The sequence below is a fragment of the Bombus pyrosoma genome, linkage group LG11, assembly GCF_014825855.1.
Source record: "Bombus pyrosoma isolate SC7728 linkage group LG11, ASM1482585v1, whole genome shotgun sequence".
In the NCBI taxonomy this organism is placed as follows: Eukaryota; Metazoa; Arthropoda; class Insecta; order Hymenoptera; family Apidae; genus Bombus; species Bombus pyrosoma.
The window spans coordinates 12,489,181-12,508,151 of record NC_057780.1 but is presented as its reverse complement, the minus strand read 5'-3'; the positions used below and the strand labels follow the sequence as shown (position 1 = coordinate 12,508,151).

General features: G+C 36.1%; 1 protein-coding gene across 5 annotated transcripts in view; it reads left to right on the top strand.

The window, feature by feature from the left end:
• Positions 1-18,971, top strand: part of LOC122573008 (teneurin-m) — a 653,565-nt gene that overhangs the window by 314,438 nt on the left and 320,156 nt on the right. For all 5 annotated transcript variants that reach the window (XM_043738833.1, XM_043738834.1, XM_043738832.1 and 2 more), the window contains exon 3: positions 3,571-3,885. In XM_043738833.1, coding sequence (XP_043594768.1) covers positions 3,571-3,885 — 315 coding nt within the window. The remainder of the gene's footprint in view (positions 1-3,570; positions 3,886-18,971) is intronic.

Here is an 18,971-nt window from a genome sequence, read left to right as displayed (position 1 = left end):
AAAATAAAAGAGTCATTAACGTAGAACTGCATCCTTACGAACATAATACTACGTTATCTTCTAGTTCATAAAAGTTAAAAGCTTGCTCTTCCACCCTTGAATACGCCAAAGTTGATAGACATCAAAATAATATTATCCTATTATCCCATCCTATCTTATGAGATAAGATTGAAATACAGACTAAACGACATTAGCGATAGCTGGAACAAACTGTATTACAGGATTTCTTTATATAATCTGTATAAAAGCGAGTAGATGGTCCAAAAATCACGTTCCATTTACAATCTTTTCTCAGACAATTTACATTATTTGCTTCTGCTTTTTTAACGTTAGCATTGTGAAAACGAGTTCTCTTTACTTAAATTCTACGATTCCATAAAAGATAAAGAAATTGAAATATTTACATCTTTTTGAAATTTGCAACTTCCATATATATTTTCAAATTAGTTTTGAACTTTGCTAATATAATTACGAAGTCGAGTCTCATAATAGCGTTGATGAAACTTCGAAATGTTTCGTATCGCAGGTAATATGTTCCTGTAACGTGTCTACAAGTGTTGGAATACTTTCGTGAGCTTTCGTAAGATACATAAGAGGAAGGAAGAAGAAATACAAAAAAAGAAGAGAATAGCCGCGAACCATTGATTCGATCAGCGGCGAGTTAACTCGGTCGACGGAGCAATAGATTGCATCCATTAACGTTGTGCGCGTCTAAACCTCGTTACAAAGGATGCCATTTCATGATCGTACCTCCTTTTAATAATGCCGCGTTGAAGTAGTGGTGAGGAGAGTCTCTTTCACGAGAAAGGTCGGCGGTAAAAAATTATTTGAAAACTCGCCGAGAGGTCGGGGGAGTCGCAAACTCGATGCATTACACGCAGACCATAATTAAATGTCGTGCAACTCATCACTGATGGACACACCTAATTTCATTCGCTGCCATAACTTCATTAATAATTTACATCCCTTTCAGCTTGCTTCGCTATCCTTTCCACGCTGTGGTAATTGTAGTTCAAAAGATTTTTCAGCATCGTTCGATAACGAAACTCAGCCAGCCGTGACTTCCTAATCTGAAAGAAAAGAAAAATTCAATCATCTTGACGGATTCTTCTTCTTCTTCTCAGCACTAACAGATCTGTCGTTTTCTCTTGTACGTATCTTTAGTGACAGAATTATGGACTCGCGTAAATTCGAATATAAATTCTGCACAGCGATTCGTGAAAGTTTTGAGATACTTTAATAAATTTTCAAGGATATACGAATTAGAACGTCCAATAGCACTGAAAATATAATTAAGTTTCTTCATTGACGACGCGGTAACGTTCAATAAAGCCGCTGACACTTGGCTGCGGTAACGGGAGATATCTCACATTAAACATTAGAAGAGAACATCACACCGGCGGTGTCCACTTACCAAAGACATAGAAACGCTACATTAAGGCCTGGAGGGTTTCCCCGAAAAGGTGGCAAAACAATTCTAACGTCACGCACACTTGGACAAACACGGAGGAACGTGGGACTTCCGGCTCCTCTCAGCCAAGGGGAGACGGCCAAACGGAAAAATATTCTTTCTGAAGATTCTTCCATCGTATGATGTCACCGTTTTCTCTTGCTTGAAGCTACAGTAGCTGACGAAAGTATTATCATAGAAAGTATAACATTTTGAAATTTCAGTGCCACTCTAATGAAATACGACTGTCATAATTATATTGGTAAAGTTCGAATCAAAACTAAAAATATATACATTTGGCACACCAATAATCGAATCATCATTAGAAGTTATTTAAGTCTTCAAGAATTATTTTACGCTAAGAAGAATATTCTTTTTTAGAATTATTTTAATAAGATTAGGTAAACCAGAATAATTATCATTAAATTATTACAACCTTAGTCTTAGCCGCTAAAAGGTTTCCGCAAGTGTTCGAATACTTTTGTAAGCAATTGTACGAACTCGTAGACGAACTCTCCGCGAGATTTCTCGAACGTTTTTGTCGCGAAAACTTGGTTAGAGAGCTTGGTTAAATCTCGAAAGAGAGAAGACTAATTGATCCCATGGGTGACCACGAGTTGTCATCGTATCTCAAAATGGAACAGATGTTGTTAGGTGACGAGGGAACAGGAAAACCAGTTTTTGGGTCGTCGTAAAGGAAAAGAGAAAAGAAAGTAAGGAAAGTGACGGCGATGTCTTGTCACAGGCAAGCGTTTGGGATAAATCGCGCGAAAACTATGATCGATGCCTTTAACCTTTGACTCTGCTCCTCCACGAGCTACTGCATCAACCAACCGTGTTATCGAGATATCGATATCCACGCTTTTCTTTCGCTATCTTTAGCTTTCCTCCATCGATCCAACTTTGCCTGGGGGAACTTAGTGATGGGATCAAGTTCAATATGTACACCGCCGTTCTTATGTAGACTACGGATGTTTGTGCAACTTCACATTTTTACGATCATAACTAAAGTAAGGGAACCTAACTAGAATATTGTTGTTAATAACTTAATCATACAAAGGAATTAAAAGATCGCATTGGTCAAAATTTAAGTAGCACTAAAGTAAACAAGAATTAAAAGTTGTTGTAGGGACTGTACAAAACAATTTCAAAATATGTACTACATGTATGTTGTCGTGGAAATGTAAAGGGAATCTCATCAAATGAAATTCATCAATTGCAAATAAACAGCTTTGTAAAGAATTTACGTTGTATAAAAGTTGTTCGTATTCTTCCTCACATATCATCTGTTAAAATTTCGTAGATTTTAACTGTGTCAACAGAATCGAATTGTTGCATAAATGAAACAATCGCACGCCTTACTGTGTTTGTTAATAAATAAGCTCGCAATAAAAGAGAATCATATTAATCTGTAATGTAATAAATCCCTGCATTGTGAATAGAATATCGTTTTAATCCACACTCTCATGGTTTCTTTCATTCACAAAATTATGATATAAATATCATGAATACCGCGTATTAATCGAATACCAAAATAGTGTAATAAAATTCCAGACAAGAATTCAATAACCCGGCAGGGAGTACGCTTTAATCGCTCCATTTTTGTTGTGAAACTCTCCTACACAGCTGGATATTAATTGCCTAATAAAAGCAACGTTCCATAAAAAATTTTTATTAAATAAATGGCTAATAGGATACGTACGGTGGAAAATAATTTTTCTATAATAAATCTTTCCTAAGTTCAGAAAACATATACTTAGACTAAGAGATGAAAAATAATACGTCCATTAAAAAGTTAAGTATAATCCTACGATTGATCAAAACTACGTTAACAACGGGTTTCTAATAACACAACTAACATATAAAACATCTATATCGTAACAAGATTATTTTGTAAACTAAACAGATAAAAACACACAAAATTATCGTAATATCCGAAACGAAAGGATCCATCAAGAGTCTGAGTGACTTAATCGTTCAGCAAACGACAAGCCCAGATCCCGAAAACGAGGGGTTAACACCCTCTTTTTCGTGGTAGCTACAATGTCAACGTTAATACAAACGCACATAGTCGACTCGACATGGATGTTTACGTAGAACATTTTTAACGATTGTTCCAGGGAAGGGACGGCTCTACCCGGCCTACAGTTTGAGCGGCAGCGAGGGTGAGGAAAATTCGCCAAGCCTGCGAGGTCGTGCTCCCGCCTACCCTCAAAATAATCACCAGACCACGCAATCACACCTGAATCACTACAACGCCAGTCAGCATAAACAACGTGCCTATCAACAGCAACAGCAGCATCCCCTGTATCATATGCCCAGCACTGGTGCTGGACTTAGCGACACACCAACTTCCGGTAACGCGTCCGACGAAACTCTCACCGACAGTGACCTGATCACTGTTGCCCGTGACTCTGCTCTGCTCGTTCATAACGGTGAGTAACATTATTTATGCCTTCATTCCTTCAAATAAAACAAATAAATTAGCGTTAGTTTATTGAAGAAGAACATAAGCGTTGGTTAACGAAAACAGAAACGGGGATGGAAATTATAATATGAAATAATTAGGCCTTTGATTTTATTTGTTATCGCTTTGTTTAATATATTTGTAGGGATTTTACGGAAATCAGTCACTTTGATTACTTTGATTAACTGATACTTCTAGCGTTAAGAATCTCAAGTCTACAACGCACATTCTTAGCATAGTCGAAACATTTCATAATCTCAAGTAACCTGAACACGCGTGAAGCTTATGAGAAACGTATCTTTTCATAACGTTCCCACGCAATAACTCTATTTTCCATCCGGTGGTACATCTATTGCATACATCACCTTATTTGTTCCTCGTCTTCCACCGTGTAACGACATCCTTAAACGAAGTTGTGGTGTGAGTTTCGCGCTAAATGGTCCGATTGACTCGTCTCGTGTCTTCCACGTGATAAATACCTTTCACGAGCAACTGTCCAGCAAAGACTTCGAATCCAGAGAGTTTCCAGGTGTTATACGAGACGAAGCTGGCGCAGGTTGGAGTAGACGTGGCTGTACCACGCTCGGTATACCTTCGAAGCGATACGTCATCCGTGACAAGCCGGTGTGCCGATAACCTCCGTCTCCGACAAACCCCCGTGTGTGGCCTCACACCTCATCGCGGCAACGACCATCCATCATGTTTGAGTAATGTAGGGACACGATTTCACGTTATTGCAAATGACCGACTCCGTCTACGTAGCAACGTACCTCTACTTCGGACCGATTACCATCCAAGAAACTGACCCTTTATTAGAGGCCATTATCGATCACGCCCTGTGGCCCTGATTCTCAGCTGCGAGGTCAACGCGATCCACGTTCAAGGTGCATCATAATGCATTGGGTTGTTCAAGAGTTCAAAGTTAATTTTCATAATTTAATTTTGTAGAAGCAGAACGTTATTAGTAGACTGCCAATGTTTATGAGATGTCAGTGAAATTCAAGTGAAAGCTAAATAGAAATTTGTATCACTCGTTAATCATCATAGCAACCGCTTCACTTGCCATACTCTATGTATTCATTTTTTATTTCTTCGTGGAAGTGAAGGACGAGTGATCGAAGACGTTATATCGTTGTTAATCCTAGCAGTTCGATACACATGACGCTACACTTGGTGTAACCACGAAGCGTACCCTCTCGCGCATGACACGTTGCTTTCCACTGTCATGCTAATCTCTTGCAGGCGTAATTGCCGATTTATGCGCGGGAACATTGGTCTCGGAGCATAATGCGTACACAATGTGTCCCGGGGGTTTGGGATTACTTATCCCATGAAGAAGGAAATCGCGCTGGTTTGATGGATGATGGAACCTTACGATCCCAATGTCTCGTCACTTTCTCATGAAACGTGGACGTACTTACTTAGTATAGAGTAGTCATGCTAGTGGAACGAAATTCGCCAGAAGCTCTTTATTTCCCTGGTTTCTGCACGAGGCTAGAGACAGAGTCATTGTGATTCAGCTGAAATCTTAATGGAGTATCGAGAACCGTGGAGGAACGTCTATTATGAACTCGCCTGTTTCCCATTACGGTCAATAAAAGGGGAGATTCAAAGCACATTTTTTTGCACCGCAGAGTGAGGCTAGAAGAAGACGAGGAAAGGGGGGAAGGAGAGAGAGAGAGAGGAAGGTTTACTAGGTACGCTGACGTGATTTTAGTCCGCGATCCATTCTCCACAACGCGACGCGGGGAACACTTCCATTTAGATGCTCATCTCGCGGAAAAGATTTCACGAGGATATATTACTGTGACGTTATGTCTCCTTTCGTTCGAGGAAACCGGAACGAGATGCTATCTTTGAAATAAACGATCACGGTTAAATGCTTTGCTTGCAATACGAACCATTAACGCGCATCCACGCTAATATCCTGCCTCTGGTACGAGAAGCAAGCAGCGACGGGATGTCTTCCTCTAATTAATTTAAGACAGACACTGGTTACAATATACTCGCGTCGATCTGAATTCCAGTAATTTCTTAAAATACTCTGCAATCGTCAAGTACAATCCAAATAAAATATTTTGACGTTCGAATAATCGTGTAACTCCCGTCAAATAATATGGAGTTAAAAAGTCGTATTAATACAATATTCAGAAATATTGGTAAATTTAATGAAATATTCGAAAACAATATCAAATTTAATAGAATATTTCGATTAGTAAGTAATGATTCCCAAATTACATTTTTCTATGCCCTGCGAATAAAAGATCATTGAGTCTACCAAAGAACGATATAAAGGAAGCTCGAGAAATTAAAAATTGATTAGCAAGCAAGTTTGTAAGATGTTCAATAAACGATAAAAGAATGAAATTTTAATGGAATATAGGCGGAGCGAGGATTTCAATTTAACGTTGAGCCGGCTGTTTCGTATCTATCTATAAATCTACACGCTTAGAGAATCTACGACATGTTTACTTACCAATGTTAATACGGACTACAGTGGCAGCGTTGGCCCTGGCAAGTATTGCTACTAGCTGGGACCTCGTAGATTACTGCTTGTTCCGTTATTGTAAGGTATGTAATTACTACACCCACTATCATCAGCGTGTGTATAATTACTACATGCACTATCATCAATGGATATCTAATTTCTACACGTACCCTTGCCAGTGGGTGTGAAATTACTAGATGTACGATCCAACCTGCCCCTCTCAACTAATACGTGTACTGTGGATTGTACAGTTGCGAAATATACTTCTTAAAATGAGAGCTAACGACGCATCAGAGATCTTTCGACGTTCAAACGATCATCTGATTGCCGTCAAATGGTTTTGACTTTATTTATCAGCATAGTTTGCCAAGGATTAAGTTTTGTAACGTTATTAATATAAAGTAAAGATAAAACAGTTGTTTCGGCAGTATTACTTCCTATTATATAATCCATACGACGCACCATGTGCGTCAATATCAGGCAAAGTGTTAAATAATACTTTAGTTTTTGGAAAAGCTTTTTAAAACTTTTTACACGTCTCTTATTTCCAAGGGTGTCGGAAGGTTTTAAATGCTTTATGTGCAACTTGTTGCTTCGTTTGGAATAATCTCCTACCTACTATAAGACAAAAATTCAACGATTTATTTCGGTCTAGTAACGAAAGGTAATTTAAATATGTATTTGGAAATAATACGACTAATGACATTTATGTGAATAATTTATAACAGAGAAATTCCCAAACCATTTGACAAAGCAAATATAATATTCGCGTGTTACTAAAAATTAGAGCTATTATCGCAGATAATAAAATCATACGATTCAACGATGAGCAATTATTTAAATTCTGCGTGTAACTTTCGTAAATGTATAGTCTTCAATCGACAATAACACACCATGCGATTGGCAGAAACTGTAAAACCCTTCGACACTCTGTTTCCTTGAATACCGATAGGTTGGTTTTTTACAGAGTTGCGCCAAGTTTCGACACAAACTATTCACTAATAGTCTGCGATATCTGAACGACTGGTATGTAACGTATAATGGCGGCAGAGAAAAGAGAAGTTCGCGGTGCAGTATACTCGTGGAATTCAAGGCAGCTGAAGGGGATGGTGGTTGAAATGTGGAATGTGTAGATGGGAATAGAACGGTACCAGTTTGTCCGTTCTTTTTCCAGACAAAAAAAGGAGCTTGCGAAATGAATGATAGGTGTCTCGAACTGCTTCTATACACAAATTTTTATTTTCTCCATTAAGTCTAATAATTTTCACTGACAAGTTTGTTTCCTTTATTTATAAGTTTTTTATTTTATCCAAGATAATTGTTTTAAACATATTCTTCCCCCTCGAGTATAATTACTCGCACGTTTTTCTCTTTAAAAGAAGAGACGAGTGTCTCTCTTTTTACTTCGATATATTACTTAAAACATGAAAAGCATGAAAATGATACGGCTGCAGCATACATAAATTTCGACTCTGTCGATGGTCGACTCGACTCTTGACCCACGTAGCAACCTCTCGCACAGTAAAATCAATGGAGAAAATTCTAATTGCTCCCTTTCGCGGAGGGCTGCTGCCACTCGAGCAAGAGACAAGATAATCGTTTGCTCGAACGCGAGAACGCGACGAGGGGCTATAGATCAGAAGAAGCTTCCGGAATTAATGTTCAAAGAGAAGAAAGCAATATACCAGAGGGGCGGAGAGAGATTAATTATCTACGAGACGATAATTCGTAAAGAGGAACGCAGGCAAGGTGTGCCGGGGTTCGTGATAAAGCGCGGTTTTCCTTCGTGTTGGAACGGAGTCGAAGGTCGGAAACGACGTGGATTAGAGCCGCGCGACCGGAATTTCGCGGGGAAATCCATTCCTACGCCGGAACCATGACCGACCCCGAGCCCAGCTTTCAACCAGGACGAATGAATACCCGAAGAGAACACGCGGGAGGGGGATTACTTCCGTCTCATTAGCGTGGGCCACGATTCCACGCGGCGAGATCGAGGAATTCGTCACGCCTGCCGACCATACACACCCACGAAAATCCTAATTCATTTCACGACGAAAACCTCCAGTCTGATGATTAACCCGCCGATGATGACGGAAGCCGAATTTATCCGACGCTCCACGTCGCCAAATTACCCGGGCTGAGTCACTTCGGTTTTTGGTTCGCGCCATGTTGCATAATTTATAACTCTAATATGTCATATTGTAGCAGTGTTTATGAATAATGCAAGAAGTGAATCCCGGGAGGGAAAGATTTCTTGTTTTGTGATTCGGGATCATTAGTACATGTACATTGCCGCTTAAAAGTATACACACCTTGACCAATTTATGATAACAATACGCGAATATATATATATATGTATGTAATAACGTAAATCCTTAAGGTAAATCCGACGATCGATTCAGGAAAATCGAGTTTATTATGGGAATAATTAAATTAAATACAATAACAGTTAATAACAAATCTACTACAAATTTTACCTGGAAAATCGAGAATCGATTTTCTAGGTCCTAAATTATCGTTTTTCTCTCGTGATCTATTCTATTCAGCAAATGACTGTCGATAAAACAAAACGAAAGTAAAAATGTCGGTTGGCGGGTAGTTTGAATTCTATAGAATTTACATATATATGTGAATCAGTGAGAAAGTAAAGATCAGAAGCAATTCTTATTCTCTTCTTCTGGAATGAACGTATTATATCATATGAAACATTTATCTAAAATCTTATCACGTTAAATACGTATCGTTCAGTTCGAAGTTTTAGGTTTTCTTATCATTCACGTCGAATTGCGTGAAATGCAATACTCGTAAAAATGGCTGCCGTCTGGGTTGACCGTCATGAATCACGAGCACTATCAAACTTGTACACGTAATTCGTTTCACGATTTCTGAAGGCGTACACTTTGTCAGCCTCCGGTAAATCAAAGAGTCACACACGTTCCGATCGAAAGGTTTCTCTTAAATTGAAAACGTCCGAGCCAGAAGTAAGATAAAATAAACAGGACGAATTCTGGGATCAGTACAGCCATACCACTTTTAGGATTTATTAAAGTATCGAATTACTTTAATATTTCTTGCAAATGAACTCTATTTTTGATGATATGTATATTCCAGCTACTCCATTGGATTTGCCACAATTAAAGTAGAAATATAGTTTAAATTAAACATTTTTACAAATAAATTATTATTTATTATAATTTCTTACAAAATCTGTATTTAATCCATTGGAATTTTATGTACAATAGATATTAAATTTACTATATTTACTGTGTATAATACAATTTTATATAGTGTAGATATATAATCCAATTTTTAAGAATAAATTAATGCGAAATCATTAAATTTTGGATTTTGTTCAATTATGTAGAACATGCTGTAAATGCAAACCCAACTATATTGTATAATAATCAATATTAGGGGATTATAGAGGAATTCATACTGAAAAAGGAATCATATCAAATGGCTCGAATTTTCCCTCTATATCACATAGAATAATACATACATTAAACATATTTAATTGAATATTCAAAATTTCATCAGAAGACGATATTTGATATTTTACGTATACACCAATTTGTTATATCTTTTTCAAGCTAAATAATCTATTAATGACATGAATTACTTTCAATCGCATAATTGGTATCAGTTACTTATAAATTAATTGCCCATTAAACATATTGGAAACTCTAAACCTCTGATTAGGATCTTAACAATGAGTGCATCATTAAATGATTACATTTGTAATTACCAAGAATCCAATTCGAATCATATGATATTCAGTGGAAATTATATAATACGTTTCCCACTCAACATTGTTTTCATAAAACTTGATCTACTTTATTGTTTACGAGACGATAGATTATTAAAAAAAAACCTGTTATTTTTCAAAAATAGAAATACGTACACTTAGAATTTCTATGCAAATTATGAACTTGGTTCGATACAAAAATGTACAGATGCATAAATATGCGAAAATATATAAAATATCGAAAAAATATACGAAATATCGATCAAGTATATTTACTTACTTAAATTCTATTCTTTCAGCTGTCATAAAAATTTCCAATCTTGAAGAGAAAATGAAATTATCAATCGTTTAATAATTATCTTATCAAATGGCAATATGACTTTATAAAATTAATAATTGGTATTATTCCAATAGCCAATGACTAAACTCCATGTGAATGGACAATACTCTTAGCGTGATAACCAAGTAATTTTGGATTAGAAGCATAAGGATATTACTGATAGGGTCTTCTGTATACCCTTATATATCCGATACCGGTTGTTAACGATATCCGAAGATCCTTTGTCGATGGCATTATGAGTACAGTTCGTTACACCTAAGGAGTCCGTGATTTATGTTTCAGAAGGCAAAAAACCTTTGTTGTCCGTGTAGCATGTTAAAAGAGCGAACCAGGGATATCGAATTTCGTCTTCGCCATTCAAAATTAACGAGCAGCTACCCTTTGGGAATCTTTGTAACAATCGGTACTGTTTCAACGAGTTACACAGGTACGCGCCCTTGTTAACAATCTGTTTGATCCTATTACAGACAGTTTCACACTGTGTTGAGCAATTTCTACGACTCAAAAAAACCATTTCACGTCCATCAATGTTTGTTACCGCAGAAAAAATCTTTTCATTGGAATAATTCCAAAATGTAACATTGCGTACTGACACTTTTTATTTTGGGTAAGGTTTGTGTCATGAATGATAAATAATACCAATCAAAGTATTATGTCAAAGTATTAAGTAGGTATTTATTACGATAAATGTACTGTTTGATATAGTGATGGCTTGAGATTATACAGGGTGTTGTCGAATAATACGTAAAAGTAAAATAATGTTAAAAAACATTTCTAAAAATTGTTTCATTTGTGACTTAGTTTTCGAGAAAATCAAGTTTGAAAATTTATCTATTTATATATTATTAATCAAGTATACTCGAACATAGTTAATTCTGAACTGAATAAGACTAAATAATCGTAGAATCAAATTTTCCGTTTCATGGGTGATTGTCAAGAAAACAGAGTTTAAACCTGTTTAGTTGAGAATCACTCTAACACATTCCTATGATAAATTTTCAAATTCATTTTTCTTGCAAACAAAGTGTCTTGTGAAAAAAATTTATCCTGCATATTTGACTTACTTTCACACGCAGAGCGACCTTCTGTCAATTATTTAATTACATGTTATTCGGTGTTGAAGATACGCGCAATTATACCAATTAAAGAATCAAAATCCGAAAATGCAGATTCTAAAGATTATTCAGAAGACAAACATATTTATGTATGGAATCAATATTAATGTTAAAATCAAGAAAATAATTTTCATCGGTCTTTCGACCAAATACTTCACCACATTTTTGTGTAATGTGTATTAGATAATTATGTTTTCTTATTTCCAAGTGCTTCTTTAAAATTAAGAAAATAATTTTGACCAGCTTTTTGCCTCTGCTTGAGTCGAGGAGACAATACAATATGACGAACAATAAAAGGACAACAAGAGAGGTATGAACCGTTCCGTATGAGTGGGTCTCTTAGGTCCCAAACCGATATCGGACGATTCAGTTGCGTGCAGCAATGGAAGTTTCGATTCACTGCGGAATTCTGACGAGAAGGTGGTGAGTTGCGTGTAGGCGTTTCGTAGCACGATCGTCTCGAGAGAAGAACTTCCGTGGCGTCCCTTGACGAAGCCCCGAAGACGAACGCCACGGTGTATCCTGTCGATCGTTTGGGGGAAGTACGAGCGAGCGAGAGGGAGTTTCATTTAAGTTAGAAATTGCTTCTTCCGCAGCGATGATGGGCCGCAAATTGGGCGCGAAACTGAACGCGAGACGAGAAGAATGTAAGAGAGAGAAAGAGAGATAGAGAAAGAGAGAGAGAGAGAGAATAGGAAGCGTTAAGCAACGAAACGAGACGTCAAATAATATATTGATTTTTGTTCACAAGTCGAAGATTACTCGGGTTTGAACAGCTGTCTTGGAAAACACGGATTGGAATTATCTTTGCTTCCAGATTTCCGAGAATAATTCTTCGTGAAGAAGTAGATTTCGACAGATAGCGTATTGTTCAATTTTTAGTTTGAAATATTAGAAAGATTCTAATATAAAATGTTACATAGCTAGAGTAAGGTAGGATTATTTGAGTCGGTTAGGTTTCAAGATCTGGAATTTTATGCGAAATTTAAAGGTACAAAAATGCATAGAACATGAAGAAATACGTAAAATATTCAGAGTACAACACTCGTCATAATTTTTAGTAGGTGAAATATATATATATATCTTGACTCTATTCCTTTACTTGTATTCATAAAAATATAAATCTGCATAAAAATCCACAGTCCAATAATGATGAAAGAACGAGGAAATATCTGAGGAAAGCTGTATTAAATAAGTAACAATGGATATAAACGGTATACATCCGTAATTATTATATTGCTATTATTGCATTAACAGAAAGAACCATTTAAAGTGGGTCTTTTGCAGAAAATTTCAAACAAAATATAAGTAGATTTCCATATACTTTTTGACGCCTTCAAGGTTGGAACGTGATCTTATTCACAACGTGGCACACAAAAGTGCTGGAAAAAAGTTAATGAACTTAAGTATACATAGAAACCCGGCTTACAAAGCTTTCTAAATTATTCCTCTGTCTCTGTTACTTTTTCCTCGACTTTTATTCCCCTTTTTGTAGAACCGTCTACTTACATAGTTTAACTTACGAAGATTAAAAGATAAAAGTATCGTTTCGTAGGCTTAGCGATCCGTATTTTCACATAAACGTCACGTTAACTAAGCCATCATACGAAACTTACGGTAAACTTAACGTTAACATGGTGGCAAGAATGAAATCGTATACAGGGTGTTCCAGTAACCGTGGCACGATTAACAGGTGGAAAATTCTTTGTGAAAGAATAAATCGAAAATGTAAAATAAAATTTGTTCATATGGCACTACGTATTTAATAAAATCGAATTTTAAGATTTGTTTGATGAAAAGATTTGATGAAAAAATATTCAACAGTAGGTTGTTCTACATGCGGAAACTAGTCGAAAATGTGGATTAACATTTTCACGTCTATGGCCTCGTTTTCAAGGAAATGCAGCCTGGAACGTATACATAATACATTTTCAAACTTCATTTTCTCGAGAACGAAACGTCACATGAAGAAACATTACTCTTCATTTTTTATTTATTTTCTTTTTTTGCCTTGCTGGTTGTTCCGTGGTTACTGAAACATCCCATAGACATGACGATTTTAAATAATTTTTTCCTTATCTCTTTAGTTTGACACTCGTTCGATAAATTGTCCACATTCCACATTCAATAAACCAAATCGTATCAGGGTAATAGGATTAACCCGATATACGGATTAGCCTACTTTCTCTCTTAGACATATAAGCTAAGAGCAGCTTCAAACCGCTTACAAACTACTTGTTATATTCCTGTCAAGATCATGACACAAACTTAGATTATCCTGGAACTACACGCAACTCGTTACGCTTTCGGTGATACTATCGCCCGCATTCAATGTACCCCGATATTCTCGCGTTTTCGGCGATCTCCATCGTTAATTAAGCCATGTATTTCATACCACGTTGATAGGTTGCGATTAAATTTCATTGCATGATACTAGAAAGTAGTAAAAAGAAGAGGAAATTATAGACAAAGTTGAGGTTTGAATGATTGTTTCTTGTAATCTGACTCTGAGCATTGTGATTTAAATTTGTTACAAATTTTGTTTTTGTGTCTTCTACTGCAACTTGAACATAATACTTAAATTACATTCAATTAAATTTATGATATCAGATATGATATAGTACTTAATAAATAATAAAAGGTACATTAATGTTTTGAGCTCATCCGAATGATCTGTTGCCTCAGTAGTAAAATAAAATTTGAAAAAAGAAGACCAACAAATAGTTGAAAATAGACAAACTTAAAACTCTATCTCTATTCGAACATTTTTGTTTCTATTTAGTATTAATTTGCAAAACAATTTGAAGTAAACTACTTTCTCTCAAGATGAAAACAAAGTTTACTAATCTAACAAGGATCATTCAAAAAATTCGATTACTCGACGCTGCTTTTTATCGAGGTAATTTGAATGTTCGTGAAGAAGTCATTTTGCAGTGGCTGATTTAATATTCGATTACACAAGGGTTACGGGAGTTTGAAGCTTCGTCTTGCCCTTTCCCATCTGAACGATCAAACTACCTTGTCCGAGATATTTGGGATGGCCACGAAAAGCGATTCTCCCCAGCCGACGTCGTATTGTGTTATGCGTTCACCATAGAGAATACTTCTTTGGGTGTACGATCGGCAATAATCAGCTATCAGCCCGTAGAACTAGCAGCCAACTATTCTCGTTACACCTGATAATCCGTTTTCAAAGGTTTCGATACTGTATCGAACTGTATCGTTACTGTGCAATAAGGTGTAACAGCAATTATGGTGTTTTGGAGATTAGATCGTCCTTTGGAGTTACCAAATGTCTTTCATTCTTTTTTATGGTTTGCAAATTGGTTATTAAGTGCTGGTGAACGTATTTCGTAAAAATAACAAAAATTATATTACGAACGGTTTATACAAATATTATGATATATCATGCATAAATATTATACAAAGTGAAATCTGCAATATATTATAATATGCAAATATTATGTGGTATAATTGTTCAGGTTGACTGATAGAGGAACGAGTGGATGAATTTGTAATAGAAAAATATATTGAAATAAATATAGGTATAAGTACAGGTATAGTGTATGCTGAGCACGTTCATATATTTATAGCAAAGGACATTACCAAAAAGTTAACCTTGGTGTGTAGCTCTAGCTGATAGCTACAAGAAACAGCAATAGAAATTTACTTATAGCTCTTTCGTTTCTAGACCTTGTAACCCAAAACAAAATTTATATTCAAGGGTACAATAATATGGACCTCTCCTTATTTTGAATTTTTTTCACTAAATTCTATTCCCTTCGTAAGAACGGTGTCCAGGTCACGGATATACAAAAGAAAAGGTGTAGAGTTTTTCTTGAAGTAATTACTTCAACAATAATAGGTTTATATCTTTGCCACGAAGCCAAGAACCATTTGGTTAGTCACTAATTCGTACAAGTTCGATATCTCATTGAATCAATTTGGCGTTTAAACGCGATGTTCATTCAAAATTATAACGATCCAAGAGATTGAAATTCATTTTCCCCAAAATCATGATTTTTGGGTTACGTCATTGTTACAGCGAAGAAACGAGCACACGATATTGAAAAGACAATACATGAATTGACATATTACAATTTCTACTCTACAATTGCATTATATGATAATAAAATAACTAAAACTTGCGTGAAACATCGTTGTGAGATTCGTATACTATGCAAACCGACTCTTGCTTAATCAGAAAAAGGGATGTAGTAGTGGAAAATAGAAAGATAGGAAGGAAACAGAGAGAAGACAGATTTGCGAGTCTATCGAAAATTCTCGTTGGCGAATCCGGCTGTGTGGAGCCCTTGAGACAACGCGGCCAAGATTACTCTGTCTTCGAGTAAGCGCAGAGTCGACGAAGGGTTACCCGTATTTAATTAAACTGTTACTTCGCATTGATTGCCAAACTTGGGGCCCGAGGCCGCTGCAGGGAAGATTATCGAAGTTCTGCGCGCTCCCACTTCGGCCATATCGAGAGGCTGCTAAGCAATCTTGCGAACTTCCAGTCGTGTGATAGCGCTAGCCTTCTTTGGCAACCTCGTTTTATTACCATCAACTAATATATCTATTCATATCGTCACGTCGTTCCAATAAAAAATATTCGAATAAAAGAAAGTGAGATTGAAAAAGCTCGATGAGAGCGTGTATACCCTTGTTCAGAAGTATTAGGCTACTTGTCTCGTATCGTATGATAGAAGGTGATCACTGATCTAGATTGCTAGAGAAACAATTAACCGGTTGAAATTTTGTGCTTGTACTTAGAGTAATTTTTTAAAATATAACAGGAAAAGGTATGAGTATTTTTGCGGAAATTTTAGGGTAAAATGATAAATCAATAATTGTAATATTCACAGCTGTATAATTTTTTGGTCTAACCATTGTTAAACACAAATGACACGCGAATACAGGTTGTCAGTGTTGCGATAAAATATCGAAATGTACGAGTCACGGTCGAGTAAGCAGTATCTTCTTCGTAACATTCCTCGGTTCTTTTTCCTTTTCTTCCTAACATGCGCGATACGCTCAGCTGCTAGTGTCACGAGCAACTTCTTTACTCTTGGGAGTTTCCTTACGGCTGATTTCGATTTTCGATGAAACTTCACTGCTCCCGACTTCTTCTATTCGTACACTATTGCTCTCTCACCAATACTGGGGAATCTTCTTTGCTTGTTTACGAATTACCAGGCTCATTTCCATCCGTTTGTCCTTCGAAACTTGATTTCCACGTTGAAAGGACGAACTTTTACTGTTTATGCATATCCGGATGAAAGTGGGTACGTGATGATGCAGTCTGAGTGACCTATATCTTTGATGCATTTTATCTCTTGAAAATGAGATCTTAATAATTTAAAAGATACTTTGGAATATATTAATTATTATAAAATTAATATCGTTGGTACCGGTATGTTCGATCTTTTAAACTAAATAATTAGTATTTACTGAGTACTAATTGGTGATAAATAGTATTCAGTGCATTGTATTAAAATCAATTGTAAAAAAGGTATTTTAATATTCCAAATTTGTCTTATCTCCTATCTTTATTTTAGATATTTTGTATATTTTTACGTATTACGTGCGTCCTACGTAAATGCAAAATAAATTGCTATAGAAAGACTTGAATCATACTTTAAGAATGCATGCGTTTGAAATAGAACAGAATAGTTTCCTTATTTAAAGCACGCAATTGATATATTTTCTGTCTTACCTGAATCTGTACTCTGTAAATATTGATATTGTCTTATTAATAAAGATTCGTCTTATCACCTTATATATATATAGTAAAATTTTCAAAATGCACTTGATATGTGTATATATGAATGTATTATAACAGTTTAATTTCATGCCATTTGTTTAGACGATATTAAAATAGTGGCAGTAACATTGAATGTATTAGACGGCCAACAACACTACTTTAAGTATCCACACATCACTTACGATTAATAAGAAATATAATCTGAGCAATTAACTAGTTTTAACCAGCGATTCGATTGCCCTCGATCTTACATTCGTAATGTTCGAACAGAAAATAGAACGACCCGAATCTCTTTTAATATCGTACTAAGTGGGGAATGATGTTCTTCCCTTCTCCGCCAATAATCGAGAGGAGCTCTATTCTGAGGCTTTCGCTACGTTATCACACTCAAGTTCAACCTATGCATTATTCAGAGAAAGAGTAGGCAGCCCGGTTCTGCCAGGGGGTGGAAAGAAAAGAGGATACGAGGTAAGAGAGAGCCTATTAGCATCGAACCAAATTACTTTTTCACGATAACGTCATTCGTACAATTTGCTGTTATGGACGGCCGTGGATTTTTCAAGTTTCCTCTATTACCGAATTTATGTATTTGTGCCAGTTAAGTGATTCGATCTTGAACTTTGATAGAATAGTCAAATTTATTATATTTATGTCATGATGTACGTACTATTATTCACAGATCATACGATGCTTGTTATATATCACATCCGATAATTGTTAAATTATTCGATGGAGAAATTAACCTTTATCTTTTTCACACTCTACCAATCGTTCGTCGATATTGCTTTTACATCGATCCCAGCTTTTATTTTTACTTTTATTGATATGTCAAATAGACGTCGTCTTATTTATTATTGACATTCAAAGGTTCCTAAATATTAATTATTACATTCCGTGTATTTAAAGGCGCCAAACTAATTTGTACACCTAAGAATAATTTAGATGAAATTAAGTACAGTTTAACAGTTTCGCCCCTACCGACACGTATTATACGTCGCTTTAGTTCTGTAAATATTCAGAGACTTTATTTTTAAGTATAGCCACGACCATTCACACATCATCCCTTTGAAACTGTTTTACGACTCTCTTTGATAAGAATCGACTTACATATATATATCGGTACCGATAGAGGAAAATAAAAATAATCGATTGCAGAAGACAATCAGTCAATGTTGCTTGAAAATACGGTCAGGTATTTCTTCCTGTCCGCTGGAAGTAAAGTAAACAGCCCCGTCTTCCTATGGCCTGGTCTCCGCAACTTCGATACCCGACTCATGCGACGATGCTTGAATGTACAATCGAAGTCACGAGTTCGAGAAATTTAATCGTTGATCGGCCGTCGCATTGCGGGAAAACCGGCAGAGCAGAAAAATTCCGTGTCTAAATCCAGATATCGTATACTTCGGGAAAAATCGTGATCCGATCGTCGGTTTTATTCTACTTTAGAATCTTTAAAACGAATAGTTTCAGTCGTTCAAGGTAGGATTCAATTTCTGTTCTACTTGATTCGTTTTTACTTTAATCTTTAACCGAACACTCGTTCTCCGTGTAAAATTACAACGATAATTGAAGATTCCGAATTTCTTTTTTAATTTCGCTGTTAAT